This window comes from Saimiri boliviensis, chromosome 7 (assembly GCF_048565385.1).
Source record: "Saimiri boliviensis isolate mSaiBol1 chromosome 7, mSaiBol1.pri, whole genome shotgun sequence".
Lineage (NCBI taxonomy): Eukaryota > Metazoa > Chordata > Mammalia > Primates > Cebidae > Saimiri > Saimiri boliviensis.
Genome location: NC_133455.1, coordinates 122,382,651 through 122,405,784, shown reverse-complemented (window position 1 = coordinate 122,405,784; position 23,134 = coordinate 122,382,651). Strand labels below are relative to the sequence as shown.

The window sequence follows — 23,134 nt, the reverse complement described above, 5'->3', positions numbered from 1 at the left end:
TGCAATGGGACGGAAAGATGACAGGTGGGAGCTCCAGGAGGACTGGGAGGGGCGGGAGGTGGCGCGAGCTTTGGCGATGGTGTTGAGGGAGGAGTTGGAGGTGCAGGGTGGCAGCAGGCGGGCAACAGCACTTCTGGGGGCCCCGGGCACGGGACCTGCTGGCCCATCCTCAGCACAAGCAACGCCTGAGCTGCCCTTAGCCTTGAGCTGTGACAGAGAGGACAAGGGAGCGGGGATGTGGGCTATGCTCCTCTTCTTCACCAAGCTGAAGCGTGGTGCCCTGTTGTTTGTACTGTCTGCAGTGGGCAGCGGGAACCGACATTTCATGAGCACTGACTATGTGCTGGGCACTGTGCTGGGTGCTTTGTGTGTGTTTTGCTTCATGGAGAGATACATCTGTGGGGACAAAGACATTCCCCAGGGTCTCCTCCCCAGCTCCTCTAAACATCTCTCTCCCCTTATGTCACAGAGAACAAAGCCTCACAGGAAAATGCCCCTAGAGGGTAGGGATTAATTCACCCTGAGATGCTAAAGATGGACATGGAGGCCTCCTTCAGCAGGGGAGAAGGGGTGTGGGGATCCAGTACTTGAGTCCTCAAAGGCTGTGGGGGGAAGGGGAGTGAGGTTGCAGAGAAGGGTGAGGTCCCCACAACAAGTGCAGGCCCCCAAGACTAGATGCCTAGATTAGATCCTCTCCTCTATAAAGCTAGCCCTTCAGGCCAGCACATCAAATCCAGTGCTGAGCAAGCTGCCCTGAGCACAGAAGGCAGGAGTACAGACCTCGTGAGTTGAGGGATGCCCCAGTGCTGCCTCTGGGTGGCTAAACCAGCCAACTTGCAGAAAGGAAAGCAGACAGCGGGATGGTCTTTTTAACTTGCCTGTCATCTGACACAATTAAATGCCTGGCCCTAGGGTCTTGCATGCAGCCACTTGCAAATGGGCCCTCTTCGGAGGATGCTCCTTGGATGGACACTTTTCCAGGGGTTTAGTGAGAAGCTTCCACTTCTCTTACTATTTTCTGAGCGGGAGGGCAGGCATGTCAGGAAGCTGACATGCTGAGGCGCTGTGCTGCCGGCTGGGAGCCACTGTCCTACTCTGGAAAAGCAGCATAGTTAAGTACGACTAGGCACCTCTCTCAGCCCCACCAGGGAACCCTGGAGCTGCTGATGCTGACAGGGAAGAGCCCTGCAGGGGCCCAGGGTGGGAGGGAAGTCCCACCATCCCAGCATGTCAGAGCAGTGCATCCTAGCGCACACGGGATCGGAGGACAAGGAGAAAAGACTGAGCAGGGTGGCCAGCCTCCCGCTTACCTCTGGGAGCTGAGCTTCCACGCCACCTCCTGCACCCGGATGGCAGGGGACAAGGGGGGCCCATGGCCCTCCACAGTGCTGACCGTGCTGGGGTGGCCGGCGGGGCGGGGGAGGCGGCCCAGGGCGGTGTTGTTGGCATTGTTGATGTTGGCGTTGGAACCGGTGGACGAGTAGCTGCTGGGGGTGAAGGTGGAGTCCACCAGCTTCTCGTGGGAAGGCGACTCTGTGTCGCCCTGGCTGCTGCCTGCCTTGTTGATGTGAAGCGGGCGCTGAGTGGTGAAGGTCTGGGGGAAGGCGCTCCGGCTGTCACTTTGGTAGTAGCTGACGTGGTTGCCGAACAGGCCACCGGCCCTCTGTAGGCAAGAAGGACAGGTGGGTGGAGGAGAAACCCCTCAGTGTCCACTCCTCCCAGCGAGCAGCTTCCACAGCCAGGCCAGTGGAACGAAGGGCCTGGGAAGGTGGGCTGCCTTCCTTTGGGGAGACACAGCCCTGCTGGGAGCCAGGAGCTCCTGAGGACCTTCTTCGTGCCTGGCTGCTCCAGAGTGGGAGGGACCCACAGTCTCAAGGCTCCGGGCTCCCCTCTGTGGCAGCTGGGAGAGCCCACACACTGGTAGGGACGGGATTGTGCAAGGGGCTGCAGCTGGTACAAGCTGCCCTGGAGGTTTCCAGTGAAGTCCCTGAAGGCTGGGAGTGAGTTTCCAGGGCACGTCTAGGACGGCGATCCCTGAGAGCAGCCAGCACACCACGAGGGTGGGGGCTGTGAAAACGACCAGAAGATTCTAACCAGATTAAAAATAAATAAATCCAATGTGCTCACAGAGCTAAAAGCTGTGTCGGCCAAACGGTTTTGAAAATGAGGGATTTCCTGCATGATGCTCTTTTCACCCTCAGGGATTCACAGATAGTTAAAGCCAGGAGCCAGTGTTTCCCCCCAGTATCTTTGCCTTGTCCTGGGGAAGTGGGTAAGTAGCTATTTGCAAGGTTGCAACCTTCGACATCAGAACATCCCTGGGCCTTGGTGACTGAGCCTTTGATTTCTGGGGTCTTGTCAGGTGGTGTCACAGTCATGCCATGTCCCTGAGGCTACTCAGTGACGAATGTCTGCGGTGATGAGGATAAGGATAAGGAAGAAAAGGAGTAGGGGCAGGATGGGCTCGGCTTGCCCCCTGTGTGTTCCACAGCCTGGGAACTGGGCCCTGGGCTGGGAGTGGCTGTGAACAGGGCCCTGCACAATTATGACTGGCAGCTGCTCCCTTGCTGTAGGAGGAGTTTTAACCAAATACCAGCGGGGTGAGGCAAGTGACACAAGTGAGTGATAAATGCCCCTTATTCTGTGGTACAGCTGTGTTTAATTTTCACTACTGCAACTGCTGGGCAGCTTCAGTCTCCAGGAAGGGAGAGGGAAAGGGGAGGACTGGAGGGGCTGGGAGACCCGGAGAACACAGGCTATGCTCCATCTCAAGGGGCAGCTGCCGTGAGGCTCCAGCCCTCTGCTGCCCTGCTGGAATGTAAGCTCAAAATTGCAGGTCTCCTGACTTTTCCAAGGAATGCCAGGAGTCTTGATTTTGACCTGAATGTGCCAGATTTTCAAATAGTAACAGACCAAACAAGCCTGCAGATTAGACATGCCCAGGGGTGACCATTTATAACTTCTAACGTAGAAGTTTCTCGTCTCCTAGGAAACATTTCCCTAGGGAAGACACTGCGAAATGCCATTTCCAGGGAGCCCTGCCTTGGGATGGAGTCAGGCTTGGAAAAGGCAAAGGGGTGGGGACACAGCTGATCAGGAAGAGCCTGGAAGTGGCCCTGTCCTCTGGTGCAGCTCTTTCCCCTGGACATTCTCCGCAAAACCCTGCCCACCCTCTTGCTCCAAACTGAACTTCATAGAGGTTGAGAGGGCGCCATGGCGCCACCCACCCTGAAGATGTCATCTTCAGAGGCAGCGGACACAGCCTCCTTCATGGCCTTGTCCAGCTCCTCCTCAGCAGTGAGATCTCCAGAGATGGCCCGTCGGATCTCAGGCCCGATGTCATGCAGCGTGCGCAAGCCAGCCTGGAACCCAGAGGGAGGACGGTGAGGACCGCGCTCTCTTTCCTCCGAGCTCCCCAGCCACCCACAACCCAGGGCCCAGGCCTGTCCCTGCAGGGCCCTGGCATCCTCCACCCAGCCAGCTGACCCTCTAGAAGGTTTGCCTGTGTGTGAACCGGGGGCTGGGCTGCCCTCTGCTGGAAGAATCCATTTGCCCATCCAGGAGGCATAAAGTCTCATTAGAAGGGGGTCCCAGGGGTCAGGGGCTGTCATGGGAGCCTCAGTGAAGTGCTCAGAGCTCTGGGGGCTATGACAGCAGGCAGGACCATGGAGGGCAGTCAGTGATGGCAGGTGGGGAAGCGCACATCACCCCCTTCTCACAGCCATCTTTGGAAAGGTCTGGAGCTCTCTGAAAGGTTCCCTCTGCAGGGACCTGGCCTCCAGCTGCTGGGGAGGGACCAGGACCCTGACTGGAGGTTAGAGGCAGTGACCAGGACCTTCCTGGAGTGTAGGCCCACCCCCAGACCCTCACCTGCAGAGACAGCGCGTTCCTCTGGGAGGGCTTGCCCACAAGGCCCTGCTCTTTACGCTTCTTGAACTTCCGGAAGTACTCCTGGATCAGGAACGTGGCGTAGAACTTGCCAACGGTGACCTCATCATCTGAGACGTATGGAGAGGGGAGAGGGGGTAAGAGGGGAGCAGGGGAATTCAGTTGCACTTCATCCATTTTTTTTCAGCATCCAAACTTTCTTTAACTTTTTAGGTTTAATTTTTTTGGAGAGGTAGTACATTCACATGGCTTAAAAAGAGAAAAAAATATATAAAAAGGCTTATAGTGCAAAGTGTTTCCCACCATAGCCCTTATCTGCCTAGTCGCCACCTCCTTGTGGATTATCTAGTTTCTTGAGGATTTTCTCAGAGAGTCTTAGTGCAAATTATTTCTGTAAATTGACAAACATATTCTTATCCCCCTTTTTTTTATGGAAAAGGTAGACTATTATCAAAATTATTTTCCACCTTTTTTTTTTAACTTCACTGATATTTGCTAACTCTTACTTAATTCAAAATTTCAAATGTCCCGCATCAATTGGCCACTCTTCCAAATGCAAGTGCCACACAGTTCTGCTTAGGTTGGAGGGAGGGGTTGGTGGAAGGAGGGCCTTCTTTCCATAGAAGTTCAGATTGTTCTTTCAAACCAGATTGGGTTTTTGTGCCAGGTGGCTTGGCTGCAGCCCTGCTGGGCTGGGTGTCCAAGATTACATGTGACATCCTCAGTCCCTGTCCTGGGAGTGAACCTGATGGTGGAGAAGCCATAAGTTCTCACAGGAAAAAATTCATGCCTGTAAAGAATCTCTTGGTTCTTTGTCAAGAAATGCAATGGGCCCAAGAGACCGCTGGGGATTAGATCTAGGGGCTGGTGAGGGTTCTTTTTCTCCTGCCTGTCCCTCAAAAATAACCAAATCCATAGCAGAGATGACCCCCACTTCTCTGGCGAGGGCCGCATTTCCAAGTGGGAGGGAAAACCCAGGGTCCCCTGCCCAGTATAGTCAGGAAGGAAGAACTGAATGGTGGGACACGCTGGGAGTCTTAGGTTTCCTGGGCCTGGGTTTGAATCCTGAATCTGCTCTGGACTCTCCAGGTAACCTTGGGTCACCATCTCAGCTTCTAAGAACTTTAGTTCCCTGAGCAAACCTCACAGAAATGTTGTCAGGATTCAATAAAATAATGCGTTTGAAACATCATGTGGCACTGGCCTTCTTAGGGGATTTTCACTTAGCCCAAGTCTGGCTTTCCCTTGGGCAAGTGGTTCTCAACACAGGTGGTGTCACCTCTTAAGGAACGCACAGTAAATGTGTAGGATGGTTTTTAGTTGTCAGGGTGCTGCAGGGTGCCATCAGGACTAAGTAGCTCCAGACCTGTCCCTTAAAGTGCAGGCACGTCTTGCAATCACAGCTTTGCACTCTGCATGGCTTTCAAGCCTATGCCACACATCCACGATTCTGTTCATGACTCCCTGAGATCAGAACACAATTTCATTTTGCAAATGAACATAGGACTGTTTTTTTGCACGGTTTTAACATACCTGAAAATTTCCAGGAATACAACTGTGTAAATTGATGAAAACTATACTTTGGGTTATTTGAACTTGGCCAAGAGAGGTTTGCATTTTTGAAAACTGCATTCCTGATGGTGATGCTCTTTGTGGTATCTGGATCACCCACCATAAGCATTACATCACGGTTATTCAATGTGTAAGGATGTGTGTGTGTTTCTGTGTGTGGGACTATTTATTCACATACTTATTTAATAAACTTATTTACCCTTTATTTCAAAATGTCAAATACAAAATGTTGACAACATTCAGTATTGTCATATTTCCTGTAAACCCAGCCATATGTGCTGTAAGTGGGTACATGAGAAGATGTCAGCAGTTAACTGTATCTTCTAGTATGGTTATGCCTGAGTATTTACATGTTAAAAACATCTGCTTTTAAGAGACTTTATATTAGAGTGAAGACATTATATTAATTTATTATACATGTTATATGTTAGTATTAATATATTATAGAATTATATTAATATTTGGAAATTATATGTATAAGAAAGTTATATTACCTATAATTTTCATTCGGGATCATATAGTAAAGGCAGTATAAACTCTTTGCTATAAAAAGGGACTTGGAGCTTGATAGGGTCAAGAAATACTGCTCTTGGAAGAACAAAAAGAATTTCATCCAAGAGGGGAGGAATCTCAGGGGATTCTTATTTCAGGGCCTTAGAGCAATCCTACAGCAATCAGGTTCATGGGAAACCTATACCTTGTGGAGTTTCCTTAGAAGTTCTGCCAAACCCCCAAGCGTGAAGGGACTCGCCTGATCCCCTATGTAAAAAGCAGAGTCGCACCAGATTTCAGACCTGACATTCTGTTTCTGAGTTTGTGCAGGGCACTGTACCTTCGTCTCTTCTAACCAATAGGGCCTTTGAGCCTTGCAGGAAGGGTCTGAAGGCAGACCTCCAGCAAGCCTAGGGGACTCAAGAAGCAAGTCTCATGGGATGCTTCTGCATTCTAAGAGTGCCACAGCTGGAGGAGAGGCAGGCAGAGGAAGGCACAGCCAGGCAGTGGCCAAGGTACGGGAGTCCAGGGAGCACTCACCACCTGCAGGGGGCACCACCTGGTCCAGCAGCTTCATGCTGGTCCGCTTCCAGATCTTCTTGATGATGGCCCGTAGCTCCTCGTTGGCTTGTTCTAGGTTCCCTGCAGAGCGGAAAGGATCCTCAGCCCCTGGGTGGGCCTCTGATGGGCTGGGTCCCTCTGCGTAAGGTAGGAAGCCACAGATGGTGGCATCTGCCCCACGCAACCCTGACTCATCAGTTTCTCTTTTGCTTCACTTCTCCCCAGTCTTCCCATTTTCCACCTCCTTTCTCTTCCCCTTCCTCTCTCCACCTTCCTTCTTTCCCCTTTCCCTCTCCTGCACTGTCCAATGCCATCCCTCTCCCCTTCCCCCTGCCCGTGGCTCAGGCCAGCCAGGGGGCCCTCTGCTGACACTCAGTGCTCTTCCTTGGGGGCTGAGCCTAGCCCCCAGGCAGCAATAATGGCAACCATGTGCTCAGCAGCTGGAACACGCATGGCCCTGCCATGGACAGCGGAGGACAGCTCCCCATGGGTGGCATTTCTCATGGACCTCCTTAGGCAGCCACAGGGGACATGGATGATTGGAGGGTACATCTGTCAATGAGGGCCCTGTCCTGGGTTCCCCTACTTAGATGCCTGTCCCATGCAGCCTCTGGGGTACTGGCTTTACAGAGGTGTAAAAGGAAAGCTGAGACCTACAGCTGTGAGCAGATGTGGAGGTGGGATTCTAAGATGCTCCACACCGGGGCACACATGCTGCCAAAGCCCTGGGCTCCTGGCCATGATAAATTTTTCTCCTGAGAATAGGTTATATGGCACACAGCACCTATGGCCTAAGACAGAGAGGTCAGGCGGGCCTGACCCAGTCAGATGAGCCCTTGGAAAGCAGAGTTCTCTCCAGCTGGCCTGGAAGAAAGCAAACACTCATGTGGGCTGAACTAAGAGAGGCAGCCTCTAGGAGCTGAGCGGGTCCCCAGCTGTCAGCCAGCAGGAAAGCGAGGACCTCAGACCTACAATCGCAACAGATGAATTCCACCAACAACGAGATCTCCCCCACAGCCTCCAGAAGAGACCATGGCCTGATCAGTATCCTGGATTTGCCTTATGAGAGCCCAGCTTCACCACTGCTGGACTTCTGACCTGCAAACCGTGAGCTAATAATGGGGTGTCTTTTTAAGCTGAAAAGCTTGTAGTAAACTTGTTTCACAGCAGTAGGAATGTTTCACATTCAACCACGATACTGGACTGCTGGTCTTACGTGAGAGCAGTAGGGGATGTTTACTGCTCTAGCATAGGACCAGCAGTCCAGTATCATGGTTGAGGGCTCTCATGTCAGACTGCCTGCGTTCAAGTCCACCTCTGGGGCCACAGGGCAGAGCATGCAGAGGTGGCAGTGGAGTGAGTGACAGAATCCCGAACTCCCTGAACTTCAGATCCAAACAGGACCTGAAGGCAAGGGATGACTCCTGGGCCTACCAGCTATGCAGGCGATCAATCCCCTTCATGGGAGAGGCAGCTGGAGGTTTCTGACAAGCAGTGAAAGATCCTGACACACATGGTATTCAAATATACTTAGCTTCAGCACTGGGCCAAATAGTGTCTTTCCAAAATTCATGTCTGCCTAGAGCTTGGGAATGTGGTCTCAGTTGGAAATAGGATTTTCACCAATGTAATTAGTTAAGATGAGGTCACCCTGGATAAGGGTGGGCCCTGAATGCAACGTGGCTGGTGTTCTTATAAGAAGAGGAGGGGACACAAGACCCTAGAGGCTATGTGAAGATGAAGGCACAGATGGCATGATGCTGCTGTGAGCCACCAGGCATCGTCCACAGCCCTCCGAAGCTGGGAGAAAGGATGGAACAGATTCTCCCCAGAGCCTCCAGAAGAAACCAACCCTGCTGATATCTTAGTTTTAGACCTCTGGCCTCTTAAACTGAGAGAAGAATTTGCTCTTGTTTCAAGCTGCCCAGTTTGTGAACATTTGTTACAGCAGACCTAAGAAATTAACACACTTTCCAAAAGGACTTTTCATTGTTTTAAAAAATCAGGCCTTAGTTTATCTTCATAATGGTCTATGTAATTGTGGAAGTTCACTGACAATTGTTTCATGTCATCTAAGTATTTTTTAGTATTTTCCTTCTATATTTCAAGAGAAAAGCTTGTTTGGCTTGGTACTGGACTTGGGGTGAGAGCTCTGGTTCTCGGAAGTAGGAGTTAATTTCTCCCCAATTCCTGCCACTCTGAGACGTCTGAAGGGTGAGGACTGATGTAAGCCTTATCTTCACAAACGTAGATGTCTTCTGACATTTCTTTCTAGTTGCTTCTAAGACTTGACTTTGTCTTCCTTTCTTAAGATCTTACCAAGTTTGTGGAGGGTCTGTGTCTGATGAAGGTTCACCCTTGGGTGGGGCCATTACAGGCCCCTTTGGAAGCTGTTCTGAAATATTTCTGTGTTTAAAAAGATAGTCCTTAGTTCTTGACATGATTGTAGTTCCCACATGGCTGGCTTCTCTCCTTTTCTCTGGAACTCCTATTTCCTCAAAACTGGGCCTCTGCATTTGATTGGTCAGTCTTTTGCATTGTTACTAGCTACTGGTCTTCCTTAGCTGGCATGTGGTTTGCTTTGACAGTGAACCTTCGACTCTGCTGAATCCTTGCTTCCGTACTTCCCTGCCTGTTCTTCCTCTATGGAGCAGAATCTTACATCCGTAATTTACATCAAGCTTTAAGTATTACAGCATATTCCTCCTGGCGGCCATCATACTGTCTCTCTTTCCCTTTGAACACAGGGTAGTAATACTCTTTGTAGAAAATTTGGAAAGTAAAAAAACTAAAGGAGAAAGGTAGAAGTCACTGCCTGACCTTTCTACTCATGACAATCAATATTAACATAGTAACACATTTTCTTCCCAGTTTTCTTCTGTGTTATGTACACATGTGTGCATAAAATGTGTTTTGGCTGGGTGCAGGGTAGCTCACGCCTATAATCCCAGCACTTTGGGAGGCCAAGGCTGGCAGGTCATGAGGTCAGGATATGGAGACCATCCTGGTCAACATGGTAAAATCCTGTCTCTACTAAAAATACAAAAATTAGCTAGGCATGGTGGCATGCTCCTGTAATCCCAGCTACTCAGGAGGCTGAGGCAGAAGAATCGCTTGAACCAGGCAGTTGGAGGTTGCAGTGAACCAAGATTGCACCACTGTGACAGAGCAAGACTCAGTTTCAAAAAAAAAAAAAAAACGTGTGTTTTAGTTTTCTGGTAGTCAGAAATCAGCCTATGTACGCCCATTTCAGATTGAGTGATTGCACTGGCTACTGATGGTATTTTTTTTTATCCTTTGCTTTTTTTTTTTTTAGTTTAGTAGCAAAACTTGTCCTATTTTTATTTGTAATTTAATTTGATTTTATTTTTTCAGACAGTGTCTTGCTCTGTTGCCCAGGCTGGAGTACAGTGGCACAATCTCAGCTCACTGCAACCTCCATCCAACTCCTAGGTTCAAGTGATTCTCCTGCCTCAGTCTCCCGAGTGGCTGGGACTACAGGCACCCACCACCATGCCTGGCTAATTTTTGTATTTTAGTAGAGATGGGGTGTCACCATGTTGGCCAGCCTGGTCTCGAACTCCTGACCTCAGGTGATCCACCTGCCTCAGCCTCCCAAAGGGCTGGGATTACAGGCATGAGCCACTGTATCTGGCCCTTAGTTTTATTTTTTAAAAGTCAGCTCATTATTTTGACTTTTGGTGGATTGGTTCTCATTTCCCTCCATTTCAAATGTTTCTGTTATTTTTTGGGAGGATCTAACTGAGAGAAGGCCCATCTCTGGTCTATTCAATGAATTAAATTCCCAGATGTTATCACCTTTCTCTAGCCTATAAATGAAGCAACTGAAGTAGAGACAGAGTAAATGGCTCATACTCTTGTCATTAGTGAGAGAGCAGGGACTCAGATTCCATCTTCCTGCCCAGGGCTCCTTCTGTTTCCCCAAAGGGAAACACTGATGGACAGCCTGTGCTTTAAGCTGGAAGTGTAGGAAGGGGAAGGAGGCATACTGCTTGTCTCATCTGTGTTTTCTCTAATTACTACACTGTTGGGTTTGAATCATCTCTGTAGCTGGTTCAAAATGCAGATTCCTGGGCACCACGCTCAGGGAGCTGGCTTCAGTAGATCTGCGTGGGTGCCTGGGACTCAGTAGCTTAAAAAGGTGTGCACAGCTGATTCTGCAGCAGGTGGTCCTTTGACCACGCTCTAAGAAACACTAGCCACGCTAAGGCTGGATACTCTTGGGGAGAAATGGCATCTTCTGAGGTATATTTAATACAGCCTTTCCCATAGTGGTTTGCAAACTCTTATTCATTGTAAAGTGAGCAGGTTATCTCACTCAGGCTGCTGCTAGCCTTAGGGTGCCTTGTAAAAACTAGAAAGGTCCCTCCTGGTGGACAGTCGTGAGGGAGCCAGGTCTGACTAGGTGGCCCAGGTGAGGTCTGAATCCTCACCTGTCGGCCAGCTGATAGCCTTGAGCCAGGCTCAGCTCATACGATGTGTACAGTGACCTCCACCACAGCCACCACTTGTTACTATGTCCCCATTCCCACACGTCTTCCCAGTACTGTCCTAATAATTTAAAGAGTTGAGTGTTTGAGACACTCCCCTGTAGCCAGTGTAAGTCCTTTTAGACAGGGGTTGGACCTGCTTCAGGGAACACCTGTCTCTGTTTTGTGAGCTATACCCTCTGACTTAAGATACTTCCCAGAATGAGTCCCAGAGTTTCATGGAAAGCTACAGTTCAAAATGAATAAGCTAGAGCAAGCTTGTCCAACCCACAGCCATCGGCCACCTGCGGCCCAGGACGGCTTTGGATGTGGCCCAACACATATTTGTAAACTTTCTTAAACCATTGAGGTTTTTTTTTTTTTTTTAGCTCATCAGCTATTGTTAGCTATCGTTAGCATATTTTATGTGTGACCCAAGACATTCTTTGTCTTTCAGTGTGGCCTAGAGAAGCCAAAAGATTGGATACCCCTGAGCTAGAGGCAGGGAGGCCATTCAGGAAGCAAATAAGTCATGAACAGGCTGGGGCCCTGTGACGTACTGGAGCAAAGGTTACTCCCATATCCCTTCTTGGAAGCTGTCTGGGGCAGGAAGGTCCCTCAAGCGCTTTGCAGGCTGCTGAGCTCCTCTCTGATTGTCTGCTAGACTGTCTGAGTGGCTCTCCAAGTGCCCACAGGAGCCCTTACCTTCTGTTTTGATCCTCAGGGCTGTCCTGACCAGGGCAAACAGGGTGGCATTGAACATGACTGTCCCGTCGCTGTTCAGAGGCATGTTCATGGAGACCAGGCGCTGCAGGGGAAGGGGAGAAAAGCTGGTGACGATGGCAGGTGGTGCTTAGGGGACCACAGAACACTATGGCAGAGTGATATGGTTTGGATCTGTGTCCCTACCCAAATCTCATGTTGAACTGTAATCCCCAGAATTGAAGGTGGGGCATGATGGAAGGTGACTGCATCATGGTGGTGGATTTCTCATAAATGATTTAGTACCATCCCCTTGATGAGTGAGCTCTCATGAGATGTGGTTGTGTAAAAGTGTGTGGTCCCTCCTCCTTCTCTCTTGCTCCCCGTCTGTCCATGTGATGCACCTGCCTCCCCTTTCCCTTCCACCATGATTGGAAGCTTCCTGAGGCCTCCCCAGAAGCAGAATGCTGGTGCCATGCTTTCCATACAGCTTGCAGAACTGTGGGCCAATTAAACCCATTTTCTTATAAATTACCCAGTCTCCGCTATTTCTTTATAGCAGTACAATGATGGCATAATACATAGAGAATGCTGGGGGAGACACAGCTTGTGTGGGTGCTGCTGGAGTAGGCAGGGAGTGAATACTCCCCGAAGCATTCCAGGGAGAATCTTGCCTTCGCTATAACTACTTTTGACCCTCCTCACAAAGTGGGAAAGGTATGAAATTTGTCCTCATTAGACCCTCACTTCCACAAAAGGATGTGAAGCCCACCCAACCTTGCACCCTGCTTGAAAGTCTGCTCAGGAATGCAGGTGTGCTCTCCACTGGCAGCAGAGGCCAGCTGCACGCCATCATGTGCTGGGAGCCCACCTGCCAGGCAGCATTTGTCCACAGCCCAGAGAAGAGAAAGGATCACAGGAGCTTTGCCTGCAGGAGATGCTGCCTGTCCTGTCTATTGACAAATACACTTCTGCATCAAGCCGGAGCAGATGCTGGCTAGTGCTGCCTTACCCTCTTCTTTGTAAGGGCACCCCCAAAACAGGCTTCCCTAGCACTGAAGGCTCTGGTGTGGGGCCCTCAGCATGCACTGGGCCATGATGAGGATGTGTGATGTGAAGATCATCATGGCATCCATGCCACGGGCATGCTCAAGGCAAGCTGTTTGTCCGCTAATGCGGTGACCTACTGCTAATCTCAGTGTCTAGAAGGGTTACACTTTTCCTGAGTGACCAGATGTTGATGATCTGAACCTCATGGATAGTGTGAACTGTATCATGGCCACTGGAAAGTTTCACACCCAGGCTTCAGCCTGCCCAGGACCATCCTGAGACACATGAACCCCCTCCAAGCTGCACCCCTCCCCCCACCCTCGCTTTGCATGGTGTTTGCACCTTGCATTTATTTTATGCTCCCTTTTTCTGATATTTTCTATGCCCTTGGAAATCTCTTAAAATCTGCTTTTTTGGAGCAGAGTGGAGACACACATGAGAAGAAACTCAGTAAACAGAGCACAAGTAGAAGGTTCTATGTGCCCTCAACCTGTGTTTTCCGTGAATGGATTCTCACAGAGCTGAATCTTCCTGCATCTGAGTTTCCTCCTCTCTCTATCCCTCTGGTCTCCCTTCCCAGCTCTCCGTCAGCTCATTATTGCCCCAATAGGTAGCACAGAATGACTAGGGTGGAGAGGAGGGGAGGAATAGAAATGACACTCTTTTTTGGGTCATGGTCTCACTAAGGAATCTGATTAAAGTGAGAAATCCTTCCCCTGGTAAACTTTGTATTTTAGTGATTTTACATGCAATTTTAGGACTCACAGACCCCTGAAGTCAATGCCTGGACTCTCTATTGGCCCTCCAGCTCCAGTAAAATAACTCCTAACCCCTCTAGCCTAGGCTGAGAAGTCTCCCATCCCAGGATGCCTGGATGGTGCAGTGGGATGGGCTGAACAAGTCCTTTATCCAGAACTGGGCTCCTGGCTCACTGGGACATAAGGCATTCATTTACTCTCTTATTTCCTTATGGAGTCTGAGGACTTAGAGCTGGAAGCACCCTTAAGATGTAATCTGGCTCAGGCTCCTTCCCTTAGGCCCAAAACTAGTATGTTCGTTCCCTTAGAGGGTCACAAGAAATGGGCACTTTGCCTCCCCTGTTTTCTCTCTTCCTCCCATGGACCCATTCATTTCTTACTTTGCAAGCCACACGGTGAGGGCACAGCTTCCCAAAACCCAGTGGGGGCTGAATCCGCCGGAGAAGAGTCACCACATCCAGGTGTTTGATACGACCCCTAGAAGAGGAAGGAGGAAGGAGAGGAGGGACAGAGCATCAGAGAGCCATGGTCTCTGCCAGCAGCTCAGGACACGTGCACTGAGGGGTACAGCCCACTCATATGGGGAAGGCTGCATGGTGTAGTGGCCCTATTAGTCACACTCAGTGCAGAGTTGCAGAACTGCATGACACAGCCCCAAACCAATACACACGTTTAGATTTTAATGAGTAATTTTCTGCCCATGCTATGTTCAAGGTGGAAGGGATTTTAGCAGCAAAACAGAATTCTCAATATGTACTTGATGACTGAATGAACTAACTTTCAGACCAAAAGTATTTACTGAGGGTCAGTCAAACGATCTTTAGACCAGAAGCAGGTATGGAGTCAAGATTTTCCTCCATCCTACATATCCTAACTTCAACACTTACTAGTTATTTCTGATACTAGAATTTCCTATCCTTCCATTCAACTGAATATTGCATATGTATATCTATTTTTTGAGATGGAGTCTTGCTCTGTCAGCCAGGCCGGAGTGCAGTGGTGTGATCTCAGCTCACTGCAACCTCCACCTCCTGGGTTCAAGCAATTCTCGTGCCTTGGCCTCTGGAGTAGCTGGGACTATAAGCGTGTGCCACCATGTCTGGCTAGTTTTTGACTTTTAGTAGAGATGGGGTTCACCATGTTGGCTAGGCTGGTCTTGAACTCCTGGCCTCAAGTGATTCACCCACCTTGGCCTCCCAAAGTGCTGGGATTATAGGTGTGAGCCACTGCACCTGGCCTAGTAGATATATTCTTGACTTTGAGGTGCTGGGCCTTGTCCTGCTGGACCTTGACCCTTCACCCTGGGGTTTGATGCAGTTTGGTGTTTCCAGTTGATCCACGCAGTCCTGGCCCACCTTGAACCCCTTGTGCAGGTGTGGTCAGCTATACCCTCTCTCAGCTTGGGGAATTGGGATTTCCCTCTGGGAACTTACTTGGCTTCAGGGTCATACTCTGCCCAGATTCTTTTAAACTCATCCAGATGGTGGGGACCAAGGATGGACCAGTCCCTTGTCAGGTAGTCGAAGTTGTCCATGATGACAGCTACAAAGAGGTTGATGATCTGTGGGAAACAGTACCATGCAGTGCTCTGAGAAGACGTTCCTACACACCTGCCTCTGGAACCCCCTTGCCAGCCAGGGCCCATAGATGGCAAAAGCCAACATTTCTAAAGACCAGTAATCTGTCTTGCCAGTCTTAGAACAACCAGTCTTGGGTCTCTTGGACATAACCTTGACACAGCTTCCCTGAGAGTTGCGTGGGATGAACTCACATCTGGGTTACAGCTTCCCTCCTACTGAGCTGCTAGGCAGGGCTGCCCAGGACACAGGGGGGGCTTTATCCCCTTTCCCTCACTCCTCAGCAAGATGCTAAAAAGGGTAGTTCTTTCTAGGACTCTGAATGTCCCCTTTGTCCTCTGGAACAATGCCACCATGACAAGGGCAAAGAATGGACAAGTAAGATGCTGGTGGTGCTCACTCTGGCCCAGGGCTTTCTGCCTTTCTCTCCATGTGGCTGGACACTCCTGCCAAGTTAGTCTTCCCAAGCCAGCTCCTCTGATGGGGTTGCCCTGACCATGAGCTGCAGAGATGGAGGGCTCAGGCTGCCCTGGAACTGGGCACTCATGACTGGTAGCTGTTGAGTCCCCCATCGGCTTACCAGGAAGGCACAGAGCATGTAGAAGCTGATGAAGTAGAAGACGGCAAAGCTGCTGCCACAGGGCGTTTCACCCTCTGTGCTGTTGCTGGGCTCAGACTCTGGGGCACACTTCTTGCCTGGCATGCAGGCCAGCATGATGTCCTGCCAGGCCTCCCCAGTGGCACACCTGGAGGGGAGGGAGAGCCCACAGCCATGCAGCCCATCCTATAGACTCCAAGGAGGGCCCTCTCATCCTTCCCCACCTTTCCCTTTCCTCTTTCCCCAGAGGGAATTACTAAAAGGAACTCGATGTTCATCATTCCCCAAATGCTCTGGTATGTTCACTAAACATGCAAACACATAGCATTATTTTGGAGATTTAAAAATTTTATATAAACAGTAACAAATTGCATGTTTTCTGAAAACTTGCTGTTTTTGCAATCCACGTGATGTTTTTGAGACTTAGCACTTTGGATGTATTTCAGTTCCAGTTCTTTGACCTTGACTGCCGTATAGGAGTATGCTGTATGAACATACCATAAAAAAATCCACTGTCCTGTTAAGGAACATTTAGGTTTTTCATTTTTTCTTTTACTGGGACGAGTAACACTGCAATAAACGTGCAGATTTGTATCTTGGGTATCCACTTAGAAGTGGGATTGCCAGTTAAAGGACATGTATCTTCATTTTTACTAGATATTCCATGTTTGTCCAACTTAGACTCCTATTACCAGTGTAGGAGAAATGACATTACTGTACAAGCTCATCCATTCATTAGTGAATTGTTTTAAATGTGGCTCATATAATGTGTGTGAGACAGGTCACTGCTGCTTTAATTTGGTTATACAATGGCTGATTAGTGGGTTGAGAATTGAGATATTTATCTCCCGTTAAATTGCATGTTCATATTTTTGTTTGTTTGATTCAGGTTGTTTTCTTGTTCGTTTGTAGGGTGCTTAAGATACTCTATTCTTTATTCTTTTAAAAATTTCTATAGTTTTTTTGAAACAGGTAGTTTTCGCTTACATGAACAAGTTCTTTAGTGGTTAATTCTGAGGTTTGGTGCAGTCATCACCCAAACAGTGTACATGATACCCAATGCATAGTCTTTTATCCCTGACTGTCCTCCCTCTCTTCCCTGAGTCCTCAAAGTCCATTATAACATTCTTATGCCTTTGCATCCTTATAGCTTAGCTCCTACTTATAAGTGAGAACATATGATATTTGGTTTTCCATTCCTGTTACTTCACTTAGAATAATGGCCTCCAAATTCATCCAAGTTGCTGCAAAGTCCATTATTTTATTCCACTTTATGACTGAGTAGTATTCCATGGTGTATATACGCCACATTGTCTTTATCCATTCGTTGGCTGATGGACATTTAGGTTAGTTCCATATCTTTTTTTCCTATCTTTTTTTTTTGAAACAGAGCCTAGCTCTATCACCCAGGCTGGGGTGCAGTGGCACAATTTCAGCTCACTGTAACCTCCACTTCCTGGGTTCAAGCGATTCTCCTTTCTCCTGCCTCAGCCTCCTGAGTAGCTGGGATTACAGGCATGCACCACCACACCCTGAGAAGTTTTATAATTTTAGTAGAGATGGGTTTTCACTATGTTGGCGAGGCTGGCCTTGAACTCCTGACCTCAAGTAATCTGCCTGCCTTGGCCTCCCAAAGTGCTGCGATTGCAGGCCTGAGCCACCGCACCCAGCCTGTTCCATATCTTTCCAGTCGCAAATTGTGCTGCCCTAAACATGTGTGTGCATGTGTCTCTTTCATATAATGACTTCTTTTCCTTTGGGTAGATGTGCAGTAGTGGGATTGCTGTATGGAATAGGATGGTATATCCCTTTTAGTTCTTTAAGGAATCTCCATACTGTTTTCCATAGTGGTTATATTAGTTTACATTCCCACCAGCAGTGTAAAAGTGTTCCCTTTTCACCACATCCATACCAACATCTATTATTATTATTATTATTTTTTAAATCATAGCCATTCTTGCAAGAGTAAGGTGGTATCTCATGGTGCTTTCATGTCTATTCTTAATCCTTCATCAGTTGTATGCATCAGAAATATCTTCTTCCAACTTGTGGCTTGTCTCTAGCATTATTTATGGTGTATTTTGGTGAATCTAAGTTTTTTATTTCAGTGAGGTCAAATTCATAATTTTTTTCCTCTGTGTTTTGTGCTTTTTGGATTTTGTTGAAAAAATCCTTCCCTGTTTTAGGTCATACATTCTTTTCTGTGTTCTTCTAAAGGTTCTCATAACTTATTAACTTGAAATTTACCTTCAGGTATGATATAAGGTAGAACTATGCTTTTATTTTTTTCTGTATAGATAAGGAATTTTATTAATACTATGTATTGAACAGTACAACTTTGCCTACTTAATTAAAACATTTCTTCTGCTATGAGCTGTATTTTCACAGGGGTGCGGGTCTCGTGCTAGCCTTTGCATCCCATTCCTTAGGTTTACTTGTTTATCTTGGTACTAACGTGTTGTCTTTATGCCTATAGCCTCTTATAGTAAGTCCTGCGCTCCCACAGAGCAGGAGTCCTTCCGACCTGTTGCTCTTCAGTGTTTGTCTTGGCTATTCGGTTTCTTTTTCTATTCCACAGACACATTAGAATCAGTTTCAGGCTCTCTGAGTAATCCTGTTGGGAGTTTTATTGGAATTGCACGGAGATATCGATTAATTTGGGGAATCCTGACATCTTTAGGATATTAAGTCTCCTGGCCAGAAATGTGGCATTTCTCTCCTTTTATTTTGTTGTACATTTAAAATGGTGCAGTTTTAACATTATATTTTAAGCGGTGCATCTGTTTGCTGCTGATATAGAGGGAATACAATTGATTTCATATTACAGAATATTTGCAGGACTCCCTCTTAGTTTTAGCGATTTTCTGTAAATTTTCTTGTATATATACACAGGCAATCAGTTTTTTTGGCATTTAATTTTGTTTCTTCCTCTCCAATTCTTAGCCTTTGCTTTATTTTTCTTGTCTTGTTTTATTGGGCAAGAGTTACAAAATAATAATATTACAAAAGTAATAGCATAAGATCTTGTCTATTATATTTACTAATTAATTATTACCAGTACAGGAAAGCAATTATTTTTCTTTTTAATATTTTAATCTTCCACTTTATTAATTGTATTGTCATAAAAGGTTTTTAGTTAATTTGCATAGATTTTCTACTTGAATTAGCCTGTTGTCTGCACACAATGACACTTGTGTGTACATATTTTCATATTTATAACTGCTTGCTTTTTATCTTTTTCTTATTGGCATTAACTTTACATTAGTCTTATGGGATGAGTGAGGAGGTTTTCTACATCTTTCTGTCCTTGGAAAGTTTATGTAACATTGTAATGATCAATTCTTTCATAGGCCTCACAAATGAAAATATTGAATATTGGGCCTTTTCAAAGACTAAATTTTTGACTATCTTTTCAATTTACATAGTAGTTTTTCTCTTTTATTCTTAAGATAATTTTATAATTTTTTTTTCTACATAAAAGCATCTGCTTCATTTAGGTTTTCAAATCTATTGTCATAAATTTGTTCATGATGTTTTCTGTCTTCTTATTTGAATCTGATATTAGTCTGCCACTTTTAGAAAAATCTTGTGTGTGTGTGTGTGTGTGTGTGTGTGTGTGTGTGTTTAGAGATGGGATGTGACTTCGTCATCCAGGCTGGAGTGCAGTGGTACCATCCTAAATCACTGTAACCTCAAACTCCTGGGCTCAAGTGATCTTCCCACCTCAGCTTCTCAAGTAGTTGGGACTACAGAGGCATGGCACCACACCTAGGTAATATTTTGATTTTTTATTTTTAGAGATGGAGTTTTGCTGTGTTGCCCAGGCTGGTTTCATACTCCTGGTCTTAAGTGATCCTCCCACCTCAGCCTCCCAAGTTGTTGGGATTACAGGTGTGAGCTGCCACACCTGGTGAAACTTTTACTTTTGATAGACTGAGAAGCTCTCAGTGAGCATAGCTTCCATGTCTTGGAGATCTGTTCCTGGCATTTATCTTTGGTATCCTTCATTCTCTTGGCCAAAAGTTTAGCATATTATTTGACCTCTTCCTTATTATTATTACTATTTTTGAGACGGAGTCTCTCTCTGTCACCAGGCTGGAGTGCAGTGGCATGATCTCGGCTCACTGCAACCTCCACCTCCTGAGTTCAAGCGATTCTCCTGCCTCAGCATCCTTAGTAGCTGGGATTACAGGCACGTGCCAGGCTAATTTTTGTACTTTTAGTAGAGACGGGGTTTCACCATGTTGGCCAGGCTGGTCTCGAACTCCTGACCTCATGATCAACCTGCCTCAGCCTCCCAAAGTGTTGGTATTATAGGCATGAGCCACCACACCTGGTCTTTCTTATATGTTTTTTAGTGTTCTGTTTCTTCAGAGCAATACGTCAGCATTTGTGTTGCAGGACATGTGGAGTGAGAAGATGCCGAGTCTTGGGTGCTCTGGTCCTAGGTTCCTGACATCCTTTGTTTGGGGGCTTACTGACAACGTACTGCTGGATATTGTCTTTATAGAGGAGGAAAAGTTATTGAACTGTGCCATCTCGTTTGGACCCCAGGTGAAAAGGCACAGTCGTATCAGTCAGTCTAGAAATATCCTTCTCTCCCCTCTATCTTTTTTAACTATAACTAAATTAAGAACAGTCAGATTGGCACCAACAATGCCACCCTGAACAATCTGCTTTCCTTCTCCAGTTCTCCTTGGTCTATATCAGAATGCCCGTATGCAGCAGCAGGTGGGCACAACCACAGGTTAGGACATGCCGCTTCATAAGGAAGCCATGCTTATCATTGTACCATTGGTTCTGCCCACAGAACCCTTCCATTCCTCACTCAGAGTGGCACAGGCAACTTCTGAGGCCATATGCTTCTCATAAAAGGTATGGTTTGCATTCACTGTCCACCTCAATGAGTTTCTGGCAGCCACTGGCTGGGAAGGAGACCTTTGGCTTCATCTTGAAGTAGCTAATCACCTCTGAGGTGCTACAAAACAGAGGCATGAAATTCTGTTATCATTCTAAAAATCACATCCCCATCTGTAATTATGTTGCTTTTTGCATTCCTGATGTGTTTTTTCAAAAAAATTGGATTTCATGAAGGTTTGTCTGTTTATTGGTCTTTTCAAAGGATCAGCTTTAGAGTTTATTGATAAAATCCATTTTTATTTTGTATTTTATTAATTTATGCTTTTATTTTATTTATTTATTTTTTAAGATGTAGTCTCGCCCTGTTGCCCAGGCTGGAGTGCAATGGCATGATCTTGGCTTACTGCAACCTCTGCCTCCCGGGTTCAAATGACTTTCCTGCCTCAGCCTCCCAAGTAGCAGGGATTACAGGCACCTGCCACCACACCCAGCTAATTTTTGTATATTTAATGGAGACAGGGTTTCACCATGTTGGCTAGGCTGGTCTCAAACTCCTGACCTTTTGATCTGCCTGCCTCAGCCTCCCAAAATGCTGGGATTACAGACGTGAGCCACCATGCCTGAACTGCTTTTATTTTTAAAAATGCATTCCTTCATATTCTGGGGTTATTTTACTATTCATGTCCCCATTTAGTAGCTTATTTAATATAAATCTTTTAAATAAATAAATTTTAGGCTGTGAATTTTTCTTTGGTGTTGATTGATGTATCTCCAACACTTAAGACATGGTGCTCTGGGTCTCATTTCTCAGCACAGTCCTGTGTCACTTAACAATGTGGAGATGCATGGTTAGGCAATTCTGTTGTTGTGCAAACAGCACACAGTGGACTCACACAAACCTAGATGGTATAGCTACTACACCTCTCGGCTCTATGGCACAGCCTGCTGCCCCTGCGCTACAAACCTACACAGCACGTGACTGTACTGAATATTGCAGGCAACTGGAACACAACGGTTAGTATTTATGTGTCTAAACATAGGTAAACGCAGAAAAGGAACAGTAAAAACGGAACGGTAAAGAAGATGTAAAGCTAGCGCCCCTGTAGAGGGTGATACCATGAATGGAGCTTGCAGGATGGAAGGTTGTTCTGGGTGGGGCAGTGAGTGAGTGGTGAGTGAACGTGAAGGCCTAGGACATGACTGCACACTATGGTACACCACTGGAGATGGGAAACACCATACACTCAGGCTACACACATTTATAAAAAGTGTTTTTCTTTCTTCAGTAATCAACTTCAGCTTAATGCAACATTTTTACTTTGTAAACTTTTTAAACTTTTGACTCTTTTATAATAACACAACTTAAAACACACATTGTACAGCTGTACAAAATTTTTCTTTATATCCTTATTTTATGTTTTTTTTCTATCAAACACTTCATGTTTTTTGTTAAAAGCTAATACCCAAACCCACACATTAGCCTAGGCCTACACAGGGCCAGGAGCATCAATACCACTGTCTTCCACCTCCACGTCTTGCCCACTGGAAGGTCTTCAGGGGCAGTAACACGCATGGAGCTGTCATCTCCTATGATAACAATGCCTTCTTCTGGATACCTCCTGCAGGATCTGCCTAAGGCTGTTTCACAGTTAACTTAAAAAAATAAGTAGAAGCTGCATGTTGCAAAATAATGATAAAAGTATAGTGCAGTAAACACATAAACAGGTGACAGCCATTTATTCTCATTATCAAATATCATGCACTGTACATAATTGTATGTGCTACACTTTTACATGACTGGCAGCCGACGAGTACACGAGCAAAGCATTGCGCTGCATTACAATGCTACAGCTTCACTTGGTGATAGGAATTTTCCAGCTCCATGGTAATTTTAGGGTCTGTCATTGGCCAAAATGTCATTAGGGGTGCATGCCTGTAGACTGTAGTTTCAGCTTTGAGTTACTAAGAAGAGTGATGAATATTTTAAGTAGATTTTGAAGGGGTTATTGTTTTTATGGTTAATTTCTAATTTTGCTATATCAAGGTAAGAGCAGCTTTAGAATTTGTTTAATTCTTTGGACTTAAATCTTGGCTAATTTTTGTGAATGTTTCTGGGGTGTTTAAAAAGAATGTGTTTTTTTTTTTTTTGCCATTTATTGAGTATAAATCTATAAGCTCAAGTCTGTTAATTGTATTATTTAATGTTCTTTACCTTTTTTTCTACATTGCTCTATTTGAACTGCCATGCTCTACTACTTGTATTAAATCTGCCACTGTGTGAGTGTGTTCTCATTATAGTTCTATCAGTGTGTGATTGATACATTTCCAAACTATATTGTTAGACTCATGTAGTTTTATGACTGTTACATATTTTGGATGGATTATACCTTTTATCAGTATAAAATCTCTCTTTGTCTTGTTTAATGCCTTTCACCTGGAATTCTATTTCTGCTACTGCTATTATTACATCTACAATGTGAGCCTTATATGGTATTTGTTTTTCCATCCGTTTATTTTCATTTTCTTTAGGTCATTTTGTTTTACTATATCTGTTACAAACAGGCTAGAGCTAGATATCTTTTTTTT

The 23,134-nt window shown here is 46.4% G+C and overlaps 1 protein-coding gene across 50 annotated transcripts in view; it reads right to left on the bottom strand.

Moving 5' to 3' along the window:
- CACNA1C (calcium voltage-gated channel subunit alpha1 C) overlaps positions 1–23,134 on the bottom strand; it is a 709,163-nt gene that overhangs the window by 10,848 nt on the left and 675,181 nt on the right. For 27 of the 50 annotated variants that reach the window (XM_074403341.1, XM_074403342.1, XM_074403338.1 and 24 more), the window contains 8 exons: positions 15,671–15,836; positions 14,947–15,074; positions 13,894–13,990; positions 11,709–11,811; positions 6,493–6,651; positions 3,871–3,998; positions 3,228–3,362; positions 1,311–1,663 (listed from right to left, as the gene is read on the bottom strand). In XM_074403341.1, the coding sequence (XP_074259442.1) occupies positions 1,311–1,663; positions 3,228–3,362; positions 3,871–3,998; positions 6,493–6,651; positions 11,709–11,811; positions 13,894–13,990; positions 14,947–15,074; positions 15,671–15,836 (1,269 nt within the window). The remainder of the gene's footprint in view (positions 1–1,310; positions 1,664–3,227; positions 3,363–3,870; positions 3,999–6,492; positions 6,652–11,708; positions 11,812–13,893; positions 13,991–14,946; positions 15,075–15,670; positions 15,837–23,134) is intronic. The other 23 variants (XM_074403349.1, XM_074403348.1, XM_074403347.1 and 20 more) reach the window with 1 other exon arrangement.